The sequence below is a fragment of the Pelodiscus sinensis genome, chromosome 1, assembly GCF_052426305.1.
Source record: "Pelodiscus sinensis isolate ZL-2025 chromosome 1, ASM5242630v1, whole genome shotgun sequence".
In the NCBI taxonomy this organism is placed as follows: domain Eukaryota; kingdom Metazoa; phylum Chordata; order Testudines; family Trionychidae; genus Pelodiscus; species Pelodiscus sinensis.
The window spans coordinates 89,399,145-89,418,447 of NC_143052.1; the positions used below are offsets into that span (position 1 = coordinate 89,399,145).

Sequence of the window (19,303 nt, forward strand, 5' to 3'; positions counted from 1 at the left end):
ATTCATTGGAATTTCCACTCTTCTAAGCAGGTTATTCCTGTGTAAAAAAATACATGAGCCCCACATATTGGTTAGTGGAATGCTGACAAATCCTGAAAAAATGATTGGCAGCTGAGGAATGCTCTGGACCACTGAAGATTCTGGGAAGCTGACCAGCATAAATACTCTATGTTTCTAACATATTTTAACTGCCATTGCTAAGGAGAAAGGGGAATGGAATGTCCATTCCTGGCTGTAAATATTTTTTCTGATTTTAGTATGGAATGTTGAGCTGCTTTTGTACTATCTTAATTTACCAATAGGAGCACCAGTCAAAGTTCTGAAAAATTGAGATAATGGAGCTCTAGTTATCATGGGTCTCACTGTGTCTTCTGAGTTCTCCATATGAAGCTCTCACAGCATTCAAAAATAGAGATATCATAGAGGAGAAATTTTAGGATGATTAAGAAAACCTTAAATTGTGGAAAATTCCCATTACATAATCTTAACAAGAAAATTCTATGAACTATGAATAAATTAACTAATCCCAGTACAAAAGATAAAAATAATTTTTATTTATTAGTACCTAAACACTTATTGGACAGGAATGACATTTCCCATGTCGAATACTGGTATTGTGAGTTTTGAGGATTTAGGATTGATTTGTTTACTTGGAAGCCAGAACTACCCAGAAAAGTGTGGCATACTGGATGAGATATAAAAAAAATGACTGCTGCTTTTGTTCATTTTCTTGCCTAATGGATCCTTAGGACTACTGTTATATTCTAAAAGAGATAAAACTTACTAGAGCAGGAGATTATTGCACAATCAAAACTAGGGACAGAAGCTCTCCATTTAAGTCGGGTTGCTTGTGGAACTTGGCTCTATTGATACGACATGCAAAATTGGTATGGGGATGTAGACAGTTGTTAACCAGGGAATTACATGGCTGGAAAAAGAGAATGCCATTATCAGGTGGTATTCCTTGACAATTATGAGGTGATCCACTGCATCGTCTGAATTAGCTAGGGCTGTGAAGTTTGGTAACATTTCTATATTCAAAAAGTAAATTCTTTAGAAAAAAAATAGCAAGAGTTGATTCTGAGGAATCCCCAGAATTTTTTCTGCATTGGAAGATCTCAGAGACCACAGTGTTGGGTGTGACATAACATTCTAAATAGAATTTAATGATTAATACCTTTGCCTCTTAATAGATTCACTGGAACAGATTCAGGAGGAATAGCAGCACTTCTGGCAGCAGTGCAAAGGGTTTGGAAATAGCTGTATGCCAAATTTCTGCTAATGCTCCAAGAAATAAACAAATACAGATTAACTCTGTTGGCATGTTTATCCTTAAGTTTGGGAACAATAAGCTCTTCTGTTTCTTGCATACAGCTGACATCCAATAATGGACTGACTACAATTTGGATTTTTACCTCATAAAAAGTGTTATCTAGCAAGGCGAACACATCAGGTAAAAATGACAAAGATTACAGTGTGCTACTAATCAGTCTTTCATGGAATCCAATTTTCTTGTTGTCTCTGGAGTCCTTTGATCTGTGGAAAAGGGGTCATCCAAGCTACTAAAGGCTCAGGTAAAATATACATCTTTGAAACCACCAGAAACAATGGTGCTGAGTCCTGTGAATATAAGATGTACTGGAAATGGGTTGAGATTTTTTGTCTGAGAGGATTATAGAGTGGATTTCAGTAATACAACAATCTAGCCAGAAAAATTTAGCCATAGAAAAAGAGTGTGAACAAGCTGCAATGAGGCAGGAGGCGTCTGGGAAAACAGTAAGGGCACGTCCACATAGCAAGGCTCAACTCAAAATAAGGTATGCAAACTGATCTAAATCAACTGCGTAGTTTATTGGGAGTATCTACACAGTACTTATTTTGAAATAGAGCACTCTTCCTCCAATTTCCCTTATTTCTCGTACAATGAAGGTTACAGGAGTCAGAGTAAGAAGTCCTCCAACTTGAGAGTATTTTGACATTATTGCAAAATAAACTGCCTGCTGTAGATGCAGACTAAGTTATTTCAAAATAACGCTATTTATTTAGAAATAATGTTGCTGTGTAGATGTACCCTAAGACAGAAAGTGGGTCTAGAGACTCTGGCACCAAAATTTTCTGGTGTTTTTATTTGTGCAATGACACAAGATAGAGTTATCCTTCCAGAATGAACTTATCCAGAAGGATAAAGAAACATGGTAGAATAATATAAAGTGTGAGCAATACGTGATAAAAAGTCTGAAGATTGGCCTTGTCCTCACAAAGATATTTTCTGAGTATGTGTGTGTGCCTTTTCTAATGGGCAAAATAGGCCTATCTGTCATGGCTACCACTTGAGCATTTGGATCATTTTTCAAAGCAGAGTGTGCTGAATGCAGGTGCCATGCAAGTTGTGTGCATGGAGTGGCACACACAGAGAAACCAGTAAGAACTCTGCTGATGGGTGGGACATAATAAGACAAATGTTCAAGGAGATACCAAACAACCTATATCCAGAAGCAGCAAATGGAGGAGAGAAGAAGGATGACAATGGTACCTCAACACCAGAAGAGCGATGATCAGAACCAATACCACGGTCCCTGTGAGTGCAAAGACAGCAATAGTCAGGATGTCAAGGCCTGCAAAGAAGAGAAATGGGAAAATATAAAAACTGAGAGAACACTGAACACGTATCAAAAAATACATACCCAGGGCCTGATGCAAAGCCCGTTCACATTAGTGGAAGACTGGCCTCCAGTTAGGAAAGCGGAAGATCAGGTCACCAATAAATACATTTACCAAGAAGATATGCATGAAGACTCACAAGGTGTCACACTGCCAAACCACCTGAAACATGAGTCTCAATGATAGAAGCCTACATGATTCCAAACTCCTATTTCAATAATGTGACTGGGTGATATCTGAAATGGTAATATTACATTACCAGTTTCCTTCTTGAGACTCTGCTACTCTCTTGTGGCTGATGATAGTATAGCATGCTAAAGAATATTACACCACACATTAATACCATGTATTCAGATTCCTAAAGAACAAGAATAAAATTTATGTTGGGAGTCCATAGACCTCATCCAGAGATGGGTAGAGTGAAAGCCTTAATTGCAGGGAATGTGATGGGAAGAGTAGCAGCATTGGATAAGCTGTTGCAAATTACACACTATAAAGTGCTATGTTTTACAAGTGGCACCTCCCAAAACTGGAATTATCTGGTCCTGCAATATCCGTGGTCCAACATGACAATGGATGTTCCTGAATCAGAGAAGCCCATAGCCTAGTAACAGGAGGGCAATCCAGGAGGGGCTGGACTGAAGCAGCGGGCTGCGGTAGGGGCTGGAAGGCCCCGACAGCCCGCGGCAATGGGACCGGGTCAGGGCAGCCCCTGGTAGCGCAGGATTGGGCCAAAGCCCCAGGCAGCATGTGGAAGTGGAGCCAGAGCCTGTGACCTGCTACGGGGCAGGAGCCTGAACTCCAGGCAGCCCACAGCAGTGGGACTTGGGCCAAGGATGGTGGCAGGTCCCAGCAGCATGGGGCCAGAGCTCCAGACAGTCCACAGAAGCAGGGCCAGAGCCCACAGGCTGCTGCAGGGCTAGGACTGGAGCCCAAGCATAAGCTTATCCGGTAGTTGACTGGAGTATCAACTACTCACTTCCCCGCTTGCTGCCTCTCAGAGGCAGCAAGGGGCAGGGGGGAGGGGGAAGACAGCTTAAAAGCCAGTGCCCTCTACCACTTTCTCTGTGATGCCGCCTGGCCCCCATCCCCCACCCCGATGCCTCTATCAGAGGTACCGGGGGGAGGGGGGAGGAGGAGGCAGGATAGGGGAGACTGCAGCCAGCCTTGGCCACCGCGAACAGAAGGTGCTCCAGCAGCAGCTCGCAGCAGCCAGAGGCTGCTCTGTCACCAGCCCCTGTTCACGGTGGACAGGGCTGGCTGCCACAAACAGGGCTGGACTCAGTATGAACTGGGACCAAGCAGTACCGGCTGCCGGACTCTTACTACATTTAAAATGCAGAGGCGCAGCATAGGTGGTTCGCAGAACCGACATAAGCAAAGACTTCTCAGTCCCAGCTAGAGCCGGCTCCTGGAGCTACCCCTGCTGTGGCTGTGCAGAGCGGTCCTTATCAACTAATCGTGTAGTTGATACAAATTGTATTGACTACACAGTTAGCCAAATAACTGCAATTTAACATCCTTAATTTAAGTTCTAAGATGGTGGAGGTACTATTGTCTGGGCAAAAAAAGCACAAACCTTGCAAATGTAAAAAAATTAAAAGTTAGGGAGACACTTGCAATGCAACATTAACTCTTTCTCTTTGGTCCATCACAATAGCATTACACTTCACTTAACACTATCACTTGTATTCTCCAGTATGATGTCTTCCAGTTAACCATCCTGTACAACACAGATGAACTGTGCCACAACCAGAACAGTGAGGGGCCTGGCAGATGAACAGAAACAATCATCTGAAGTTATACTAGATGCATAAAAAAATGACAGGTTAAGTTAGAGTACTGTTATAGACCCAGCTCCTAATTGAGAGTCACTCTCTGTGACAATTAGGATTGAGTGGCTACATTGCACGATCAGTGTTATCTTAACTGTGCACAAGCACGTTTAATCAGGGACCAGTTTTAGTAGGTATCTCACCGGTGCTTGGAATGTCATTAGGCAGCTTTCCGTTCTTCCATATGAAAGATGGGCTGGAAGTAATTGGTTTGGTCTTATTCTGGTGAGTGTCATACTCCAAAAGGGTTTGGAACTGTGAAAATATAGAAATGAATTTTATTAAAAATCTCATGCTCAGTCCCTTTCCTTTGATTCCTCCTCCCATAATTCATGTCACAACTCTCAGGGTATGTCTACACTACAGTGCTATTTCAAATTAACTTAATTTGAAATAGTTAATTTGAATTAAGCTAATTCGAAATAACGCATCTATACACAAAAACTATTTTGAAATAGCATTTTGCTATTTTGAAATAGCGCGTCCACACTGAGTGGACCCTGAACCGAAGTTAAGGCTGGCCGGAACCAGTGCTGGCGGGGCATCACGTTAGCACTTAGTGTGTGGGGCTGCTGCCTGAGGCTAACTATGCTCCGTGCTTAAAGGGACCCTACCCCCACCCTGGACAGACAGTTCACAGGGTTTTCCACTTGCTTGTCTACCTCGATGAGGGACAGCAAAGCTGTCCTGTCTTGGAGTGCCTTGAGTGCCCACACTCGGGACACCACAGCACTCGGCCACATGGAGCCAGAGCTGCCCCTGCGCACGCCGGTGCGTCTCGTGGGGTCGTTGCCATCAGCCCGGCTGCACTTGCTACAGGCTGCCATCCGGGGATCCAGGAGGCCCTGTGGGAGAGCGTCCATCTCGAGAAGCCCTCAGAGCCTCCCCGGTCCTCCCCACCGGGGGCTCATGCCCCATTCCTCCCTCATGTCCTTCCACTTACCCCTCCCTAACCCCCCTTCCTGATGTCAAATAAAAGACATGTATGTTCAAAAATAGAAACTGGGTTTATTGAACAAAACTGGGGGGGAATGGACCTCTGGGGAGACTGGGAAAAGGAGGTGGGAGAGGGGAAGAGAGAGGGTGGGAGAGCGGTGGGGGAACCCTGGGAGGAGGAAGCTGGAAGGGGGAAGCAAGGGGAAAAAGGGGGAGGGGAAGCTCAAGGCTCAGGGTTGAGGGTCTCACCAGATCAACATGACTTTCATGCAAACCTGCTCCTGGGTTCACCTGTGGCCTTCGGTGGCCAGGCTGGCAGCTATCCTACCATAGACGGCCGTGTTCCTCCGTCTAGGGCTGAGATCGTGGAAGTTGGTGGCATCCCCTCCAAACCTGAATAAGGTCCATGATCTCCAACCTGGACCAGGAAGGCACCCGCCTTCTCCAGCCCCTGTCAGGCTCCTGGGAGCTGGCAGACTGCTCCTGGGGAGCGGTGGAGGGCTGGCTACCAGTGGCTTGCTGGCTCATGTTTTGGGGCTACTGGAGCAGGGGCCCCAGTGGCCACTGCTAGCTCTGGGCTGGCAGGCTTGGAGCTGGCACAGGCACTATGGCGAGGGTCTACCCCTTTAATGGCTCCGGGGCTGGGGGAGAGGAGAGTAAGTTTTCCTGGTTGTGCTCAGGGTGGCCACCAGAGCTCCCTGGGAAGGGCTGGAGGCCCCCTATTTCGAATTAAGTGTCTACACATTACTTAATTCGAAATAGTTATTTTGAATTTGGTGTTACTCCTTGTAGACTGAGGTTTACCAAATTCGAAATAAGTGTTCCACTATTTCAAATTTATTTCAAAATAGCGGTTTGGCTGTGTAGACGCTATTAAAGTTAATTCGAAATAACTGCTGTTATTTCGAATTAACTTTATAGGGTAGACATACCCTCAGCAAAATAGACTCATGCCCTCTACTAAAGTGATGTGTCACCCTCTAGCCTGGTCCATGTCTCTGTTTTTCATATTCTGGCTGTACTACTACTCTGTCCTTCTCAGAGGTACAGCAATCCCACAAAGTCTCTGGTATTTTTGACTACATCATTCTGCCAAGTCCTCAGAGTGATTTCTTTCCCCACTTGCTTCGTTGCACTGCTGTGAATGGGCATGCCCTCACACATGTCCACACAGCAAGGCTAAAACCGAAATAAGCCACGCAACGTGAGCTACATCAATTGTGTAGCTTAAGTCAAAATAGCTTATTTCGGCTTTTTTCGCTGTCTACACAGCAAGAAGTCCGAGAAAGAGCACTCTTCCTCTGACTTCCTCATTTTAGGAGAAGTAAGGGGTTACAGGAGTCAGATTAAGAAGTCCTCCAGCTCGACATTATTTCAACATGACATCGAAATAACTGCTTGTAGTGTAGACATGGACTATGTTATTTCAGAATAATACCAGTTATTTTGAAATAACGCTGCTGTGTAGACATAGCCTGGCAGAGATTAAACAAACAAGCTCTTTGGGGCCTGTTCAATACCAACAAGGCACACCAGCAAGGTTTGTTCTGTCTGGAGTGGGGAAAGCTGCCCTACCACTGAAAGCCAAGAGAGGCTCACTGAAAGACAGCAACCAGTTTCACTTTTCCCAAAGTTGCACAACTGAGCCACAAAACAATATACCCCATGAGGAGGGACTGGAGATACAGCCCATCTAGACTAAGCCCAAAGAGCTGATCCAGGAAGACTGCCTGAGTTCTAGGCCATCCTTACTCTTCTTTAATTTCACACAAATTTCCCTCTCCCAGAAGGGAAGAAAGCGATGAGAGGGCTCCTCATTTGTTTGCTTGCTCAAAGAACCCCTTGGGCAGCTGCCAGGAGGGTGAGAAAGATGTTACAAGGACCTGAAGTGGGATCTGGGAGGGACCAGAGGGGATCCTTGGCCCCAACACCTTCACTACACTGACAGTTATAATACACCTCCATTTCAGGTCTGGCTATCACACTCCAACCCAGATCCCTCTAGTTCCTCTCTCTCATATCATAGAATATCTTCTTAATTGAATCACATACTTTCTTGTCTGTTGTTGTATACAGTAAGGAGAAATTCACATCAAGATCTCCAAATTCATCCAGGGTTACTGGACCCAGTGCACCTGCAGATACAAGGAACAGATCAATAAAGGAGCCTGGCACTTTCCTACGATGCATTAATACATGACAGGAAGAGAGGTGGAAATTAAGAAACTTCTGACATTCGGGTTTTTCTTCCCATCCACCTTCTGCATCCACACTAGTGGGTGCTAAGAAGGGTACTCATCAATTTATTTAGCCTCTGATTCTCCCTTATTTCATTACTACGTTTGAGTTAAAAATACGAGTTTAACATTGGTAAAAGGAGCAGAACTGACAGTACTGAAGAATGAAGTTCTCCTTAACCTCAGAAAAGATACAACTCACATTGCAACCAGTCTGTTTTACTTCCATATACTGATCTTACTAAAGTGCCTTGACGGGACCAATTCTAGGTGTAAGAATGAAACTCTGCTTCTACCTTTGGTCTCAAAGTCTGTCATCAAAGAGAGATATTTTATGATCTTTTCTATTGGCTTCACTTGGGCTTCATCTTTTGAGGGATTCCTGTTTCGAGCTAATAACCTCATTCTCTAAGGGTATGTCTACACTACAGTGTTATTTCAAAATATCTTATTTTGAAATAGTTAATATTTGCTATTTCGAAATAGCACGTTCACACTGAGTGGACTGTGAATTCATTTAAGGCTGGCCGGAACCAGTTCCAGCAGGGCACCAGGTCAGGACTTACCTTGTATGGCTGCTGCCTGAGGCTACCTGAGGTCTGTCCCTAAAGGACTCCCCCACCTCCCCCGGACAGCCGGTTCTCAGGTTTCCCTGCTTGCTTGTCTACCTCAATGAGGGACAGCAAAGCATTTGTGTCTCGGTGTGTACAACACAGATGAACTGTGCCACAACCAGACATCACAGCACTCTGCAACATGGAGCCAGAGTTCAGGACATCACAGCACTCTGCAACATGGAGCCAGAGTTCAGGACATCACAGCACTCTGCAACATGGAGCCAGAGTTCAGGACATCACAGCACTCTGCAACATGGAGCCAGAGCTGTCCCTGGGCACTCTGGTGCTTCTCTTGGACGCACTGCTGCAAGCCTGGCTATACTTGCTGCAGGCTGCCATCCGGGCGGTCCATCGGGGGGCTATCAGTATTCAGGAGGCCATGTGAGAGAGCTGCCATCCTGAGGAGCACTAACAGTCTCCCTGGTCTGCCCCACTGGGGGCTTGTGCCTCATTCCTCCCTCACGTCCTTCCATTTACCCCTCCCAGTCCCCCTTCCTGATGTACAACAAAATACACGTTTTTTTCATAAACACCAACTGTCTTTATTTAACAAAACTGGGCAGAGGGGAATGAAACTCTAGTGAGACTGGGGAAAGTAGGCAAGAGGAGAGAGGGTGGGAGAGGGGAGGGGGAAACCTGGGCGGAGGGAGCTAGAAGGGGGAAGCAAGGGGAAGAAGGGAGAGGGGAAGCTCAGGGGTGGAGGTCTCGCCAGGCCAACTGTCTCCCAGCATCGCGGATGTGGGTGCCTCGGCATCCCCAGGGAGATGGGGAGGAGTGGAGGGTGTGGAGGGAGAAGCAGGAGGGGGAGAAGAAGTGGGAGGAGGAGCGGTAGCTGGGGAGGCAGCAGGGGCTGGAGCAGCAGGAGGCAGCACGCTTTGCACCAGGGTCTGCAGGTGTTGGCAGATGGCACGGCCCTGGGCAAGCTACTCCCGCTGGAGCTCCAAGTTTTCTTGCACCCAGTTCTGGAGGGTGCGGTGCAGGGCTCGCAGTTCCCCCAAGTGCTGCTGTTGGTACCCCTTCGCTGCACAGGTGGTCCTGCGGAGCCCTCAGGTGCGGTAGCATGTCCTGGGCGGGGTGGTGCACCCTGCACGCACAGCTGGTGCGGCTGTGGAGAAACAAGAGAAGCGGTCAGTTCTCCCTCGGGACACAGTGGGTGAAGCCCAGCCACACTCTGCAAGGTGAGGATGACCGTGCCCTGCACCATCAGAGCCGATGTGCTTGCACACAGGCCATGGTCAGAATGTCCTGCTATCCCCAGGAGTGGGAGCTGCCCCGAGACCACACCCATGCCCCTGTACTGTGTACAGTGTGGCTGAGGTGGGGGGGACATGTCCCCTGCCTCTGTGTAGAATAGCCTTGTGGAGGAAGGGCGTCCTGCTGTGTCCCACCCCAGGATCAGGAGCAGGTCATGTCTCTTCACACATGCGTGTGGCTAACAGGCCAAAGCCCCTGTGTGGCAGCCAGCTGGGGCCACGTGCCCAAGGGAGGCATGGCACATGCTCGCACTTGCACAAGTTGCTGCATGATCCGTGGTCAGCAAGGCCCAAGCACGCGGTCCCTGGTCTCCCTCTCCGCCCCCCAACAAGGAGACAGTGATGGCACTCACATGTTGTTGCCTCCCCAGATGACACTGGTGATGGGTCTGCTGGGACAGCTTGGGGGTCCTGGCTGCGTGGCACGCTCCCTCTGGGCTCCTGCAGCTCCTGGCGCTCCTCCTCCATGCCCTGGTCAGGGCCCTCTGCTCCAGGATCGATGACCCCCAGGGTGGCACAGACCGTCCCACCCGCCAGGATGCGATCCAGGGCGTCAAAATAGGGGCAGGTGTCTGCCCCTGTGTGGGAGCTGCCCCGTGTGGCCCTGGCATAGGCCTGCCGCAGCTCCTTCAGTTTCATGCGTGCCTGTTCCTGGGTGCGCATGTGACCTTTGATGGCCAGGCTGGCAGCCAGCCGTCTGTAGACGGCTGCGTTCCTCCGTCTAGTGCAGAGATCATGGACATTGGAGGCATCCCCCAAACCTCAATCAGGTTCATGATCTCCTCACTGAACCAGGAAGGCTCCTGCCTTCTCTGACCCCTGGCAGGCTCCTGGGAGCTGGGGGACTGGGCCCAGGGAGCAGTGGAGGGCTGGCTGGCACTGGCTGCCTGGCTCATGGTGGGGCCACTGTGTCAGGGGCAGTGACTGTTGGCTCTGTGCTGGCAGGCTTGCAGCTGGCACTGTGGCCAGAGTCTACCCCTATAAGGGATCCGGGGCTTGGGAAGAGGAGAGGAGTTTTCCTGGTTTGGCCCAGAGTGGCCACCAGGGCACACTGGGAAGGGATGGAGGCCCCCTATTTCGAAATAAGCATCTACACAGCTCTTATTTCGACTTTAGCTATTTCGAATTTGGTGTTTTTCCTCGTAGAATGAGGTCTACAAATTCGAAATAAGCGCTCCGCTATTTCAAATTTATTTCGAAATAGCAATTTGGCTGTGTAGATGCTAGGAAAGTTATTTCGAAATAATGGTATAGTGGTTTGCTGTGTTATTTCGAAATAACAAAATAGCGGTTTGCTGTGTAGACATACCCTAACTCAGGATATGTTAATGTTCTAAACTCAGGATTTTTGGGAGGAAGCTTCAAAAGCATTCATTGTTAACCTAATTCTGCACCTTCTGAAGTAAATGGTGAAATTGATGCTGATGCTTTATGTTATCTATTATCATATACCCCTGCATTACCATCCAGAACAATGACAAAAGAAGAACTTGCTACATTTGCGGGCCATAGGGGAATGAAGCTTTGAGATAGATTTGGTTGTGTTGAGCCCAAAATAAAACCTGGATGCCAGTCAGATGACAGGGAAGAGTCTAGTGGACTCTGCAATGCACTTGGTTGCATCACTGTTACACATCCTTTGGTCTACCCAGGCAATAGACCCATGTAGACAATTCACTCCTCTATACCTACATCAGAAAAGTACAGTATTAGCCAAGGTAATAAGGCTATGGAGTTTAATATATATCATCCTACTCTGTGCCGATCAGGGTGTGCCTTTCCCACTAACAGAAATATCGATCCTAGGTCATTTCTTTAGCCTTTACACCTGGTGAAGAGCCTGCAGCCAGGAGAGATTTTGGCCCCCAAACATTTTGGCCCTAAATTGAAATTTATACATTTATAAAATGCTTCACCTCTTGTTTTATATGTGACACATGGGGAGTGGGATTCTCTGTATATGGACACGGGCATCTGTTAGCCTAGGTAGGGGAAGGCTTGCCTTCCCAGACTGTCAGACATGGTTCTGTCTACATTCTGCCCCCAGAACACCTGCTGTAGGCATTGTGTGGGCAGAGTGTTGCTGCCCCCAGTGCCCACCCTCCCTGTGTTCTGGGCTGGGCAGGCTGGAGCCAAGCAGTCTCCTCCTTCCCTGGTGCTCTGAGGGCAGGGAAGACTGGAGTCACACAGATTCTTCCCTCCCTGGTGCTCCGGAGGCTGGGACGACTGGGGCATGCATATGTCCCCTCCCATCTCTTTCTCTCCCCATGTTGTGGGGGGCCCACTTGGCATCCTCCCCTCCCCGTAGTGGGTGCCGGGCCTTAGCAGAGGGGGTGGGACTGTAGGTGGGGCTAGGGGCAGCCTCCCCTAGCCTCAGCTGCAATCAATCATCCATTTTTATAGATATTATTTAGTCTTTTTTTCAGTGCTGATTATCATATTTCAAAAATCAATTGAACAAAACAAGAAGGAAGACAACTCATTGCAGAATTTGAACCAGTTGAGTGGTAAGGGAACTTCCCCTCATGCCCTCCTGGAAACCAAACTCCCTCTCCCTCTCAGTGAGCTGTTGCTCAGGATTGTACTTGGTTACCTTTAAAAGTGATGTTCCGAAATTGATCAATGAAAACACTAGGACTCTCAATTAGCTGTTGGGAGCTTAGAAGTTTCTTCAGGGCATGTCCAAAGAGCAAGACTCCATCCAAATAGCCAACAATATAGTCATTATTCAGCTAGAATGGAGGAAAAAAAGAAGTTGGCAACATATTTGTTTATACCTCCATCCAAAACTACAGCACAGTTGGGGTATTAGCTCAGCAGAAACTTCAGGAATAGAACAACAGAAGCTGCTGCGGGTCAGAGTGTGGTACATTGGTAGTGGTGTGAGGGAGGAAGCACCTAGGCTTGGAAAAATGGGGTGCTGCAAGGTGCGATTGATATGTAAAGCAGAGTGAGGTGAGAGAGTCACAGGACTATAGTAAGAGGGTACTGCAGATCAAGCCCTGCCATAGCAGACACTTCCTGAGAAATGTTGTATTCTGAATCTTCCATGCCTTGTGTTTTAGTTCGCTAGTCTATAAAACTTGATGGCTCTTTGCAGGTTTCTAGAACCCTGCCAGGGAGACTTGCTAATATTAAACTGACATAAGGCACTGATCCTGCATGACTCTTTGCTGATGCAACTAAGGTAGCAGAGAGAACCCAGAACAGAAATGCAGATGCACAAGCTCCAAACAAAGCTGGATCTGCTGTGACATTATAGCTGGGGCTACGTCTACACTACAGAGTTTTTTTTGGAAAAACAACTGTTTTTCCAAAAAAATTTCAATTACGTCCACACTGCAATCACATTCTTTTGAAAGAAAATTGAAAGAACGGAGGGGGTTTTCCAGCATTAGTAATCCTCTTTCTACAAGGAAGAAGCCTTTTTCCGAAAGAGCTCTTTCGGAAAAAGGCATGTGTGATGGGGCGAACAAGCCCCACACTAAAGGGCTGGGAGTAGCCCAGGCCCAGCTGGCTGAAAGAGCTCTTACAGCCCTGCTGGGCATGCTCCCAGTAGGGACAGTATATAAAGCAGGCAATTGCCCAGCAGGAGAGAAGGCAACTAGAGGTTAGGAGGAGCCAGGCTGCAAACCTGGTGTTCGTGTGACAATTCGGACCAGACTGAAGGCCAGTGCTGGTCCCCGGGAGTGAAGCCGGCCACAACCCCGCAGAGTAACGGGAACACCTACCCTGCCGACCCCAGCCCTGGTAAGGACCACCGCACAGGCGGACAGACTAAGAGGGGTGCCAGGGTGGTAGGAAGCAGCCCAGGGCAGAGGTTTCCTAATTCAGCTCGGTGCGTAGCAGTTGGATTCCCCACCGAGCCGGCAGGACCTAGAGTCCCTGCCTACAGGGCCCTGGGCTGGGACCCAGTGGAGAGGGAGGGCCCGGGTCCCCCTACCACCCTTTGCCGCACCTGGGGAATCACTCTGGCCAGGAGAGGCTTCTTCCCCAGAACTAGGCCATGGGTACCGTATATGCCCTGAGAGAGGGGCTGGGACTTTGGGTACCGTATATGCCCTGAGAGAGGGGCCGAGACTTTTGGGACTTTGGGTACTGTATATGCCCTGAGAGAAGGGCCTGGACCGAGACACGGGCCAGTAGAAGGGGGCCGCAACCCCCGTCAGGGGTGTGCCCCTTGACAGCATGTATGGAGAGAGAAGAGGGAGTTATTTTGGAAGAAAAAGAAAGAGGAAAAAGCCCAGGTGCCCTGGTGGCCATTCCATCCATAGTAATCACAGTTTAAATGCAAGATAGTGTCCTCTTCAAATCCCCCACTTATTCTCCTTGGGGGGCAAGTTGTTTCATCTCTGTTTTCCCACAACTCCCCCAAATTCCAGACCCTACTTTTCCCCTGGCTTCATCTGACTCTCAGCCCTTGTTTCCTCCACTATCTGTCTCTCTGAAACTTGGCCACTGCTCCCTTTTCCTCACAGCCCCACCACATCTATAAATACTGCCTGAAATATGTAGTATTGCTACTCTAAAAAACATCTGATAGATTTGAGCTAGAGTCCCTATTTTCCCAGATCTCTCCCAAGTCTGATGAACTAGACACTAACAGGCCAATTAAAAAGTTTGAACTTAGTTTGGGCTTCATAATGTAGCATAACTAGCGTGTACCTTTGCCTTGTGATGTTGTATCCCTTCTGCCACCTTACATCGTGATGGCAGACTATAGAAGGAGAATGAGAAGTAATCCTGCACTGTTATTATATGAAGAGCTAAATGCTGCTGTATCACGCTGCTCTGTTGCAATGTGATTAATTTGTTTTGTGAGATGCATATGTAACCATCACTGCTCTCAGCTTAGACTGTAGAGCTCACTCATTCTTATCTCTTGCTGTAGGTGGTCCCAGTGCCACTACATGGGACAGTGAACGACACCCACTAGGTGTGTGGGTTACACGTACAGTCAATAGCAGATTTTTTTTCTAGAAGTGAACTGGATTAACTGACAGGGCATTAAATAGTATGGTTACCAGGTAGTCTTCTGTGGAATTGGTGGAATTCGGTCTGTAACTGGGTGGTGGCAGCGTCAGAACAAGGACATTCTGCATATAATTGGCGGATGTGGTGTTTTCCTGAAAGTATATGTTACTGCAAAGAAAAAACACAAGTGCAATAGGACAACGATAACAGGAACAGGGGAGACCTCTAACTCTGAATACCTAGGAAGACCTTCCCCTCTCCCCCAAAGGGAACTGTTGGTTACAGACTCACATGCTGGTTCTCAAACAAACGTTTTGACATTTTAAATCACTTTTCACTAGAAGATACATCCCCTTCCATTGTTCACACAGTCCCTGGGGCAACTATAGTGCTTAGTTACACAATATGGTAATATTGGAACAGATCTGAAGAGACCAGATAAAAATAAACACATATGCTTAAGTAGGTACTATTGCCCTGGTTTGTTTTTGTGCTGTTTATTTTCTCTGCCTGCTTGCAGCACTTTAAACTTAGCTTTTTGGTTCTAGGACTCAGTCTGTCTATCTAGTCTCCTAACTGCTTAATACCAAGGTATTTAGGCTCCTAACTCCACTAAATCAGTCGAGTTAGGAGCCTAAATACCTTGGTAAATTTGGGTCTGGGTCACTTCTTGGTGTCTTCAGACTCTACTACAATTTCTCCAGGATATTTGGTTAATTTGTTTTTGACCTCCTCTAATTTTGGTGTCCTTTACAAATTTGATCATGGCAGAATTTACAATAAAGAAACACTTGGCCAAGGAAGCTGTTTTTCCTTAGATTGGTGAGCTGAAAGAGACTGTGGAAAGAAAACCATCAACATTTGGGATGCTTCTACACTGCACCCTTACCTTGAAATAAAGCGCTATTCTGAATCGTCCACAAGAGTTACAGGGATGCCGGAATAGCGCGCCTGTTATTTCAAAATCTATTTCAAAATAACGGGCTGCTTTAAAAATGCAGCATAGCTATTTCAGGATAATTCCAGTATCCTGAAAGAGCTCCGCAGTGTAGACGTAGCCTTGGTGATCAGCTACACTAGCAGAATGTGTCACTATTTGAAGATGGCTGCGACATCACCCCATGACAGGAGCAGCTCCACAGGCCACAGTCAGAACCACTTGCTGAAAGCATCAGTCAGAGGAGATTGACTATAAGTATCAATGGGAAAGGGCAGTATTATGCTTTTGATACAGTTGGATTGCTAAAAAAATACCCCTCCTGTTATGAATCTCCTCCCATAACTCACATTTGATTGCTCATTCTTGTCTTTTTAACTTTCAGAATGAATTTAGTGCCAGAGTAAGAGCTTTGGAGACCAAAATCCTCTCTTTAGCCCAAGCACAGACAGCAGCAGCATTCCCTATCTCATGCACACACACTACCCTGGTCCATAAATAATATCCTCAGACTCACACTGCATTTTTCACCCTGAGGAATAACCCTGTGCTTTACAATCAGGTTTCGGATTGACCAATGGAGAAAATTCTATGGTGTCCACAGGATTTAGTAGCTCTCCAAAATCCCTCCTATCAGTGGTACTTAAGTCTTCTACATATCAACATCGATGTTTGAATCTTGGCTGGAAAAGGTCTGTTGGCCCAACTGAATTTAAATCCACAGAGATACCTGGGGAACTCCATCACTAAAGAGGGGCCTGACACAGTTACGCTCTGCTGAGTGTTTGATTTTGAATACTTTTGTGTACGAGAAGACCTGATCTGACTCAAACACAAGCAGCAGCAAATGGCAGGAGGGCACGGTAGCATTGAGGCATCTGGCCCTGTCAGAAGACCACATACTGCAGCAATAGCAGTGGTGGCGCCAAACTTCCCACTGAAGGAAGAAAAGATAATCTTATCCCCCACAGTCCAGACAGAGTAAAGATTTAGTCTGTGCTACCATGCACAGACCACCCTACTTGAAGATATTTTTAGAAAAGGTGGTGATACGGAGCCGCGTATTAATACATTTATTTTCAAAATATCTTTGTAAAGGTTGTCTATATGGCACTGGAAAAGTGCATTAGAAGGGTGTGATTTATAAAATGTTCTAACTGCCCCATGTAGACGTTACAGGCATAAACTAAAAGATTTTGTTAATAAAATCTTTTTAGCTTGTTCCAGGAGGGGCTATACAGGGCAATAGTAACACAGTTCATTAAAGTGCTTTATAAATCACACCCCTCTAACGTACTTTGCCAATGCCATATACACAAACCCTTAATGAAGAGCCCCCAAGGTCCAGGAACGTGGCTCAAGTGTCTAAGTCCAAGGCGTGTACCTTAATTAGGAGCACATCTTCCTCCCCACTCTACTGTTTACAACTATATTGAACAAAACACCACTGAAATAAAAGCAGTTGGTTGTGAGAGAGGCAAACCATTTCAGACACTAATCTGCACACTGGTGAAGGCAGGGAAATTATGGTTAAGGACATGAAGGCATCCCCCTCTGATTTTATGGAAAGTGTCATGTGATCCTCAATGTCAATAAATAGCTTACAGAACTCAATGTTTTAAAGGAGTCATCTGAAAAACACACCCCTTAAGTGAACTTCACACGACTTCACTTATTCCCTTTGGAGAAGAGAAAAGATTGAGTTGAGCCTGTCAGGCTTCAACCTGTCATTGTAAGAGGTGTTTGAACCTAAAAACATAAGAATGGCCATACTGGGTCAGACTAAAGGTCCATCCAGCCCAGTACCCTCTCTGCCGACAGTGGCCAATGCCAGGTGCCAAAGAGGGAGTGAACCGAACATGTAATGATTAAGCGATATCTCTCCTGCCATCCATCTCCACCCTCTGACAAACAGAGGCGTGGAACACCATTCCTTACCCATACTGGCTAATAGCCATTTATGGACTTAACCTCCATAAATTTATCTAGTTCTCTTTTAAACCTTGTTATAGTCCTAGCCTTCACAGCCTCCTTAGGCAAGGAGTTCCACAGATTGACTATGTGCTGTATGACTATGTGCTGTATTTATTTGTTTTAAATCTGCTGCCCATTAGTTTCATTTGGTGGCCCCTAGTTCTTATATTATGGGAACAAGTAAATAACTTTTCCTTATTCACTTTCTCCACACCACTCATGATTTTATATACCTCTATCATATCTCCCCTTAGTCTCCTCTTTTCCAAGCTGAGAAGTCCCAGTCTCTTCAATCTCTCCTCGTATGGGACCCGTTCCAAACTCCTAATCATTGTAGTTGCCCTTCTCTGAACCTTTTCTAATGCCGGTATATTTTTTTTGAGATGAGGAGACCACATCTGTACACAGTATTCAAGATGTGGGCATACCATGGATTTATATAAGAGCAATAAGATATTCTCCATCTTATTCTCTATCCCTTTTTTAATGATTCCTAACATCCTGTTTGCTTTTTTGACTGCTGCTCCACACTGCATGGACGTCTTCAGAGAACTATCTACGATGACTCCAATATCTCTTTCCTGATTAGTTGTAGCTAAATTAGTCCCCATCATATTATATGTATAGTTGGGGTTATTTTTCCCAATGTGCACTACTTTACATTTATCCACATTAAATTTCATTTGCCATTTTGTGGCCCAGTCACTTAGTTTGGTGAGATCTTTTTGAAGTTCTTCACAGTCTACTTTGGTTTTAACTACCTTGAGCAGTTTAGTATCGTCTGCAAACTTTGCCACCTCACTGTTTACCCCTTTCTCCAGATCATTTATGAATACGTTGAATAGGATTGGTCCTAGGACTGACCCTTGGGGAACACCACTAGTTACCCCTCTCAATTCTGAAAATTTACCATTTATTCCTACCCTTTGTTTCCTGTCTTTTAACCAGTTCTCAGTCCATGAAAGGGTCTTCCCTCTTATCCCATGACAACTTAATTTACTTAAGAGCCTTTGGTGAGGGACCTTGTCAAAGGCTTTCTGGAAATCTAAGTACACTATATCTACTAGATCCCCCTTGTCCATATGTTTGTTGACTCCTTCAAAGAACTCTAATAGATTAGTAAGACATGATTTCCCTTTACAGAAACCATGTTGACTTTTGCCCAACAAATTATGTTCTTCTATGTGTCTGACAATTTTATTCTTTACTATTGTTTTAACTAATTTGCCTGGTACTGATGTTAGACTTACCAGTCTGTAACTGCCGGGATCGCCTCTAGAGCCCTTTCTAAATATTGGTGTTACATTAGCTATCTTCCAGTCATTGGGTACAGAAGCTGATTTAAAGAATAGGTTACAAACCATAGTTAACAGTTCCGCAATTTCCCATTTGAGTTCTTTCTGAACTCTTGGGTGAATGCCATCTGGTCCTGGTGACTTGTTACTATCAATTAATTCCAAAACCTCCTCTAATGACACTTCAATCTGTGACAAGTCTTCAGATTTGTCACCTACAAAGGATGGGTCAGGTTTGGGAATCTCCCTAACATCCTCAGCCGTGAAGACTGAAGCAAAGAATTCATTTGGTTTCTCTGCAATGACTTTATCATCTTTAAGTGCTCCTTTTGTATCTCGATCGTCCAGGGGCCCCACTGGTTGTTTAGCAGGCTTCCTGCTTCTGATGTACTTAAAAAAACATGTTATTACCTTTTGAGTTTTTGGCTAGCTGTTCTTCAAACTCCTTTCTGGCTTTTTTTATTCCATTTTTACACTTAATTTGGCAGTGTTTATGCTCCTTTCTATTTACCTCACTAGGATTTCACATCCACTTTTTAAAAGATGCCTTTTTATCTCTCACTGCTTCTTTTACATGGTTGTTA

General features: G+C 46.1%; 1 protein-coding gene across 1 annotated transcript in view; it reads right to left on the bottom strand.

The window, feature by feature from the left end:
* The window catches only part of GUCY2C (guanylate cyclase 2C), a 111,643-nt gene that overhangs the window by 43,397 nt on the left and 48,943 nt on the right, over window positions 1-19,303 (bottom strand). Inside the window, exons 8-12 of the mRNA XM_075935275.2 lie at window positions 14,564-14,681; window positions 12,133-12,271; window positions 7,485-7,567; window positions 4,640-4,751; window positions 2,534-2,615 (exon numbers count right to left, since the gene is read on the bottom strand). Of these exons, the coding sequence (XP_075791390.2) occupies window positions 2,534-2,615; window positions 4,640-4,751; window positions 7,485-7,567; window positions 12,133-12,271; window positions 14,564-14,681 (534 nt within the window). The remainder of the gene's footprint in view (window positions 1-2,533; window positions 2,616-4,639; window positions 4,752-7,484; window positions 7,568-12,132; window positions 12,272-14,563; window positions 14,682-19,303) is intronic.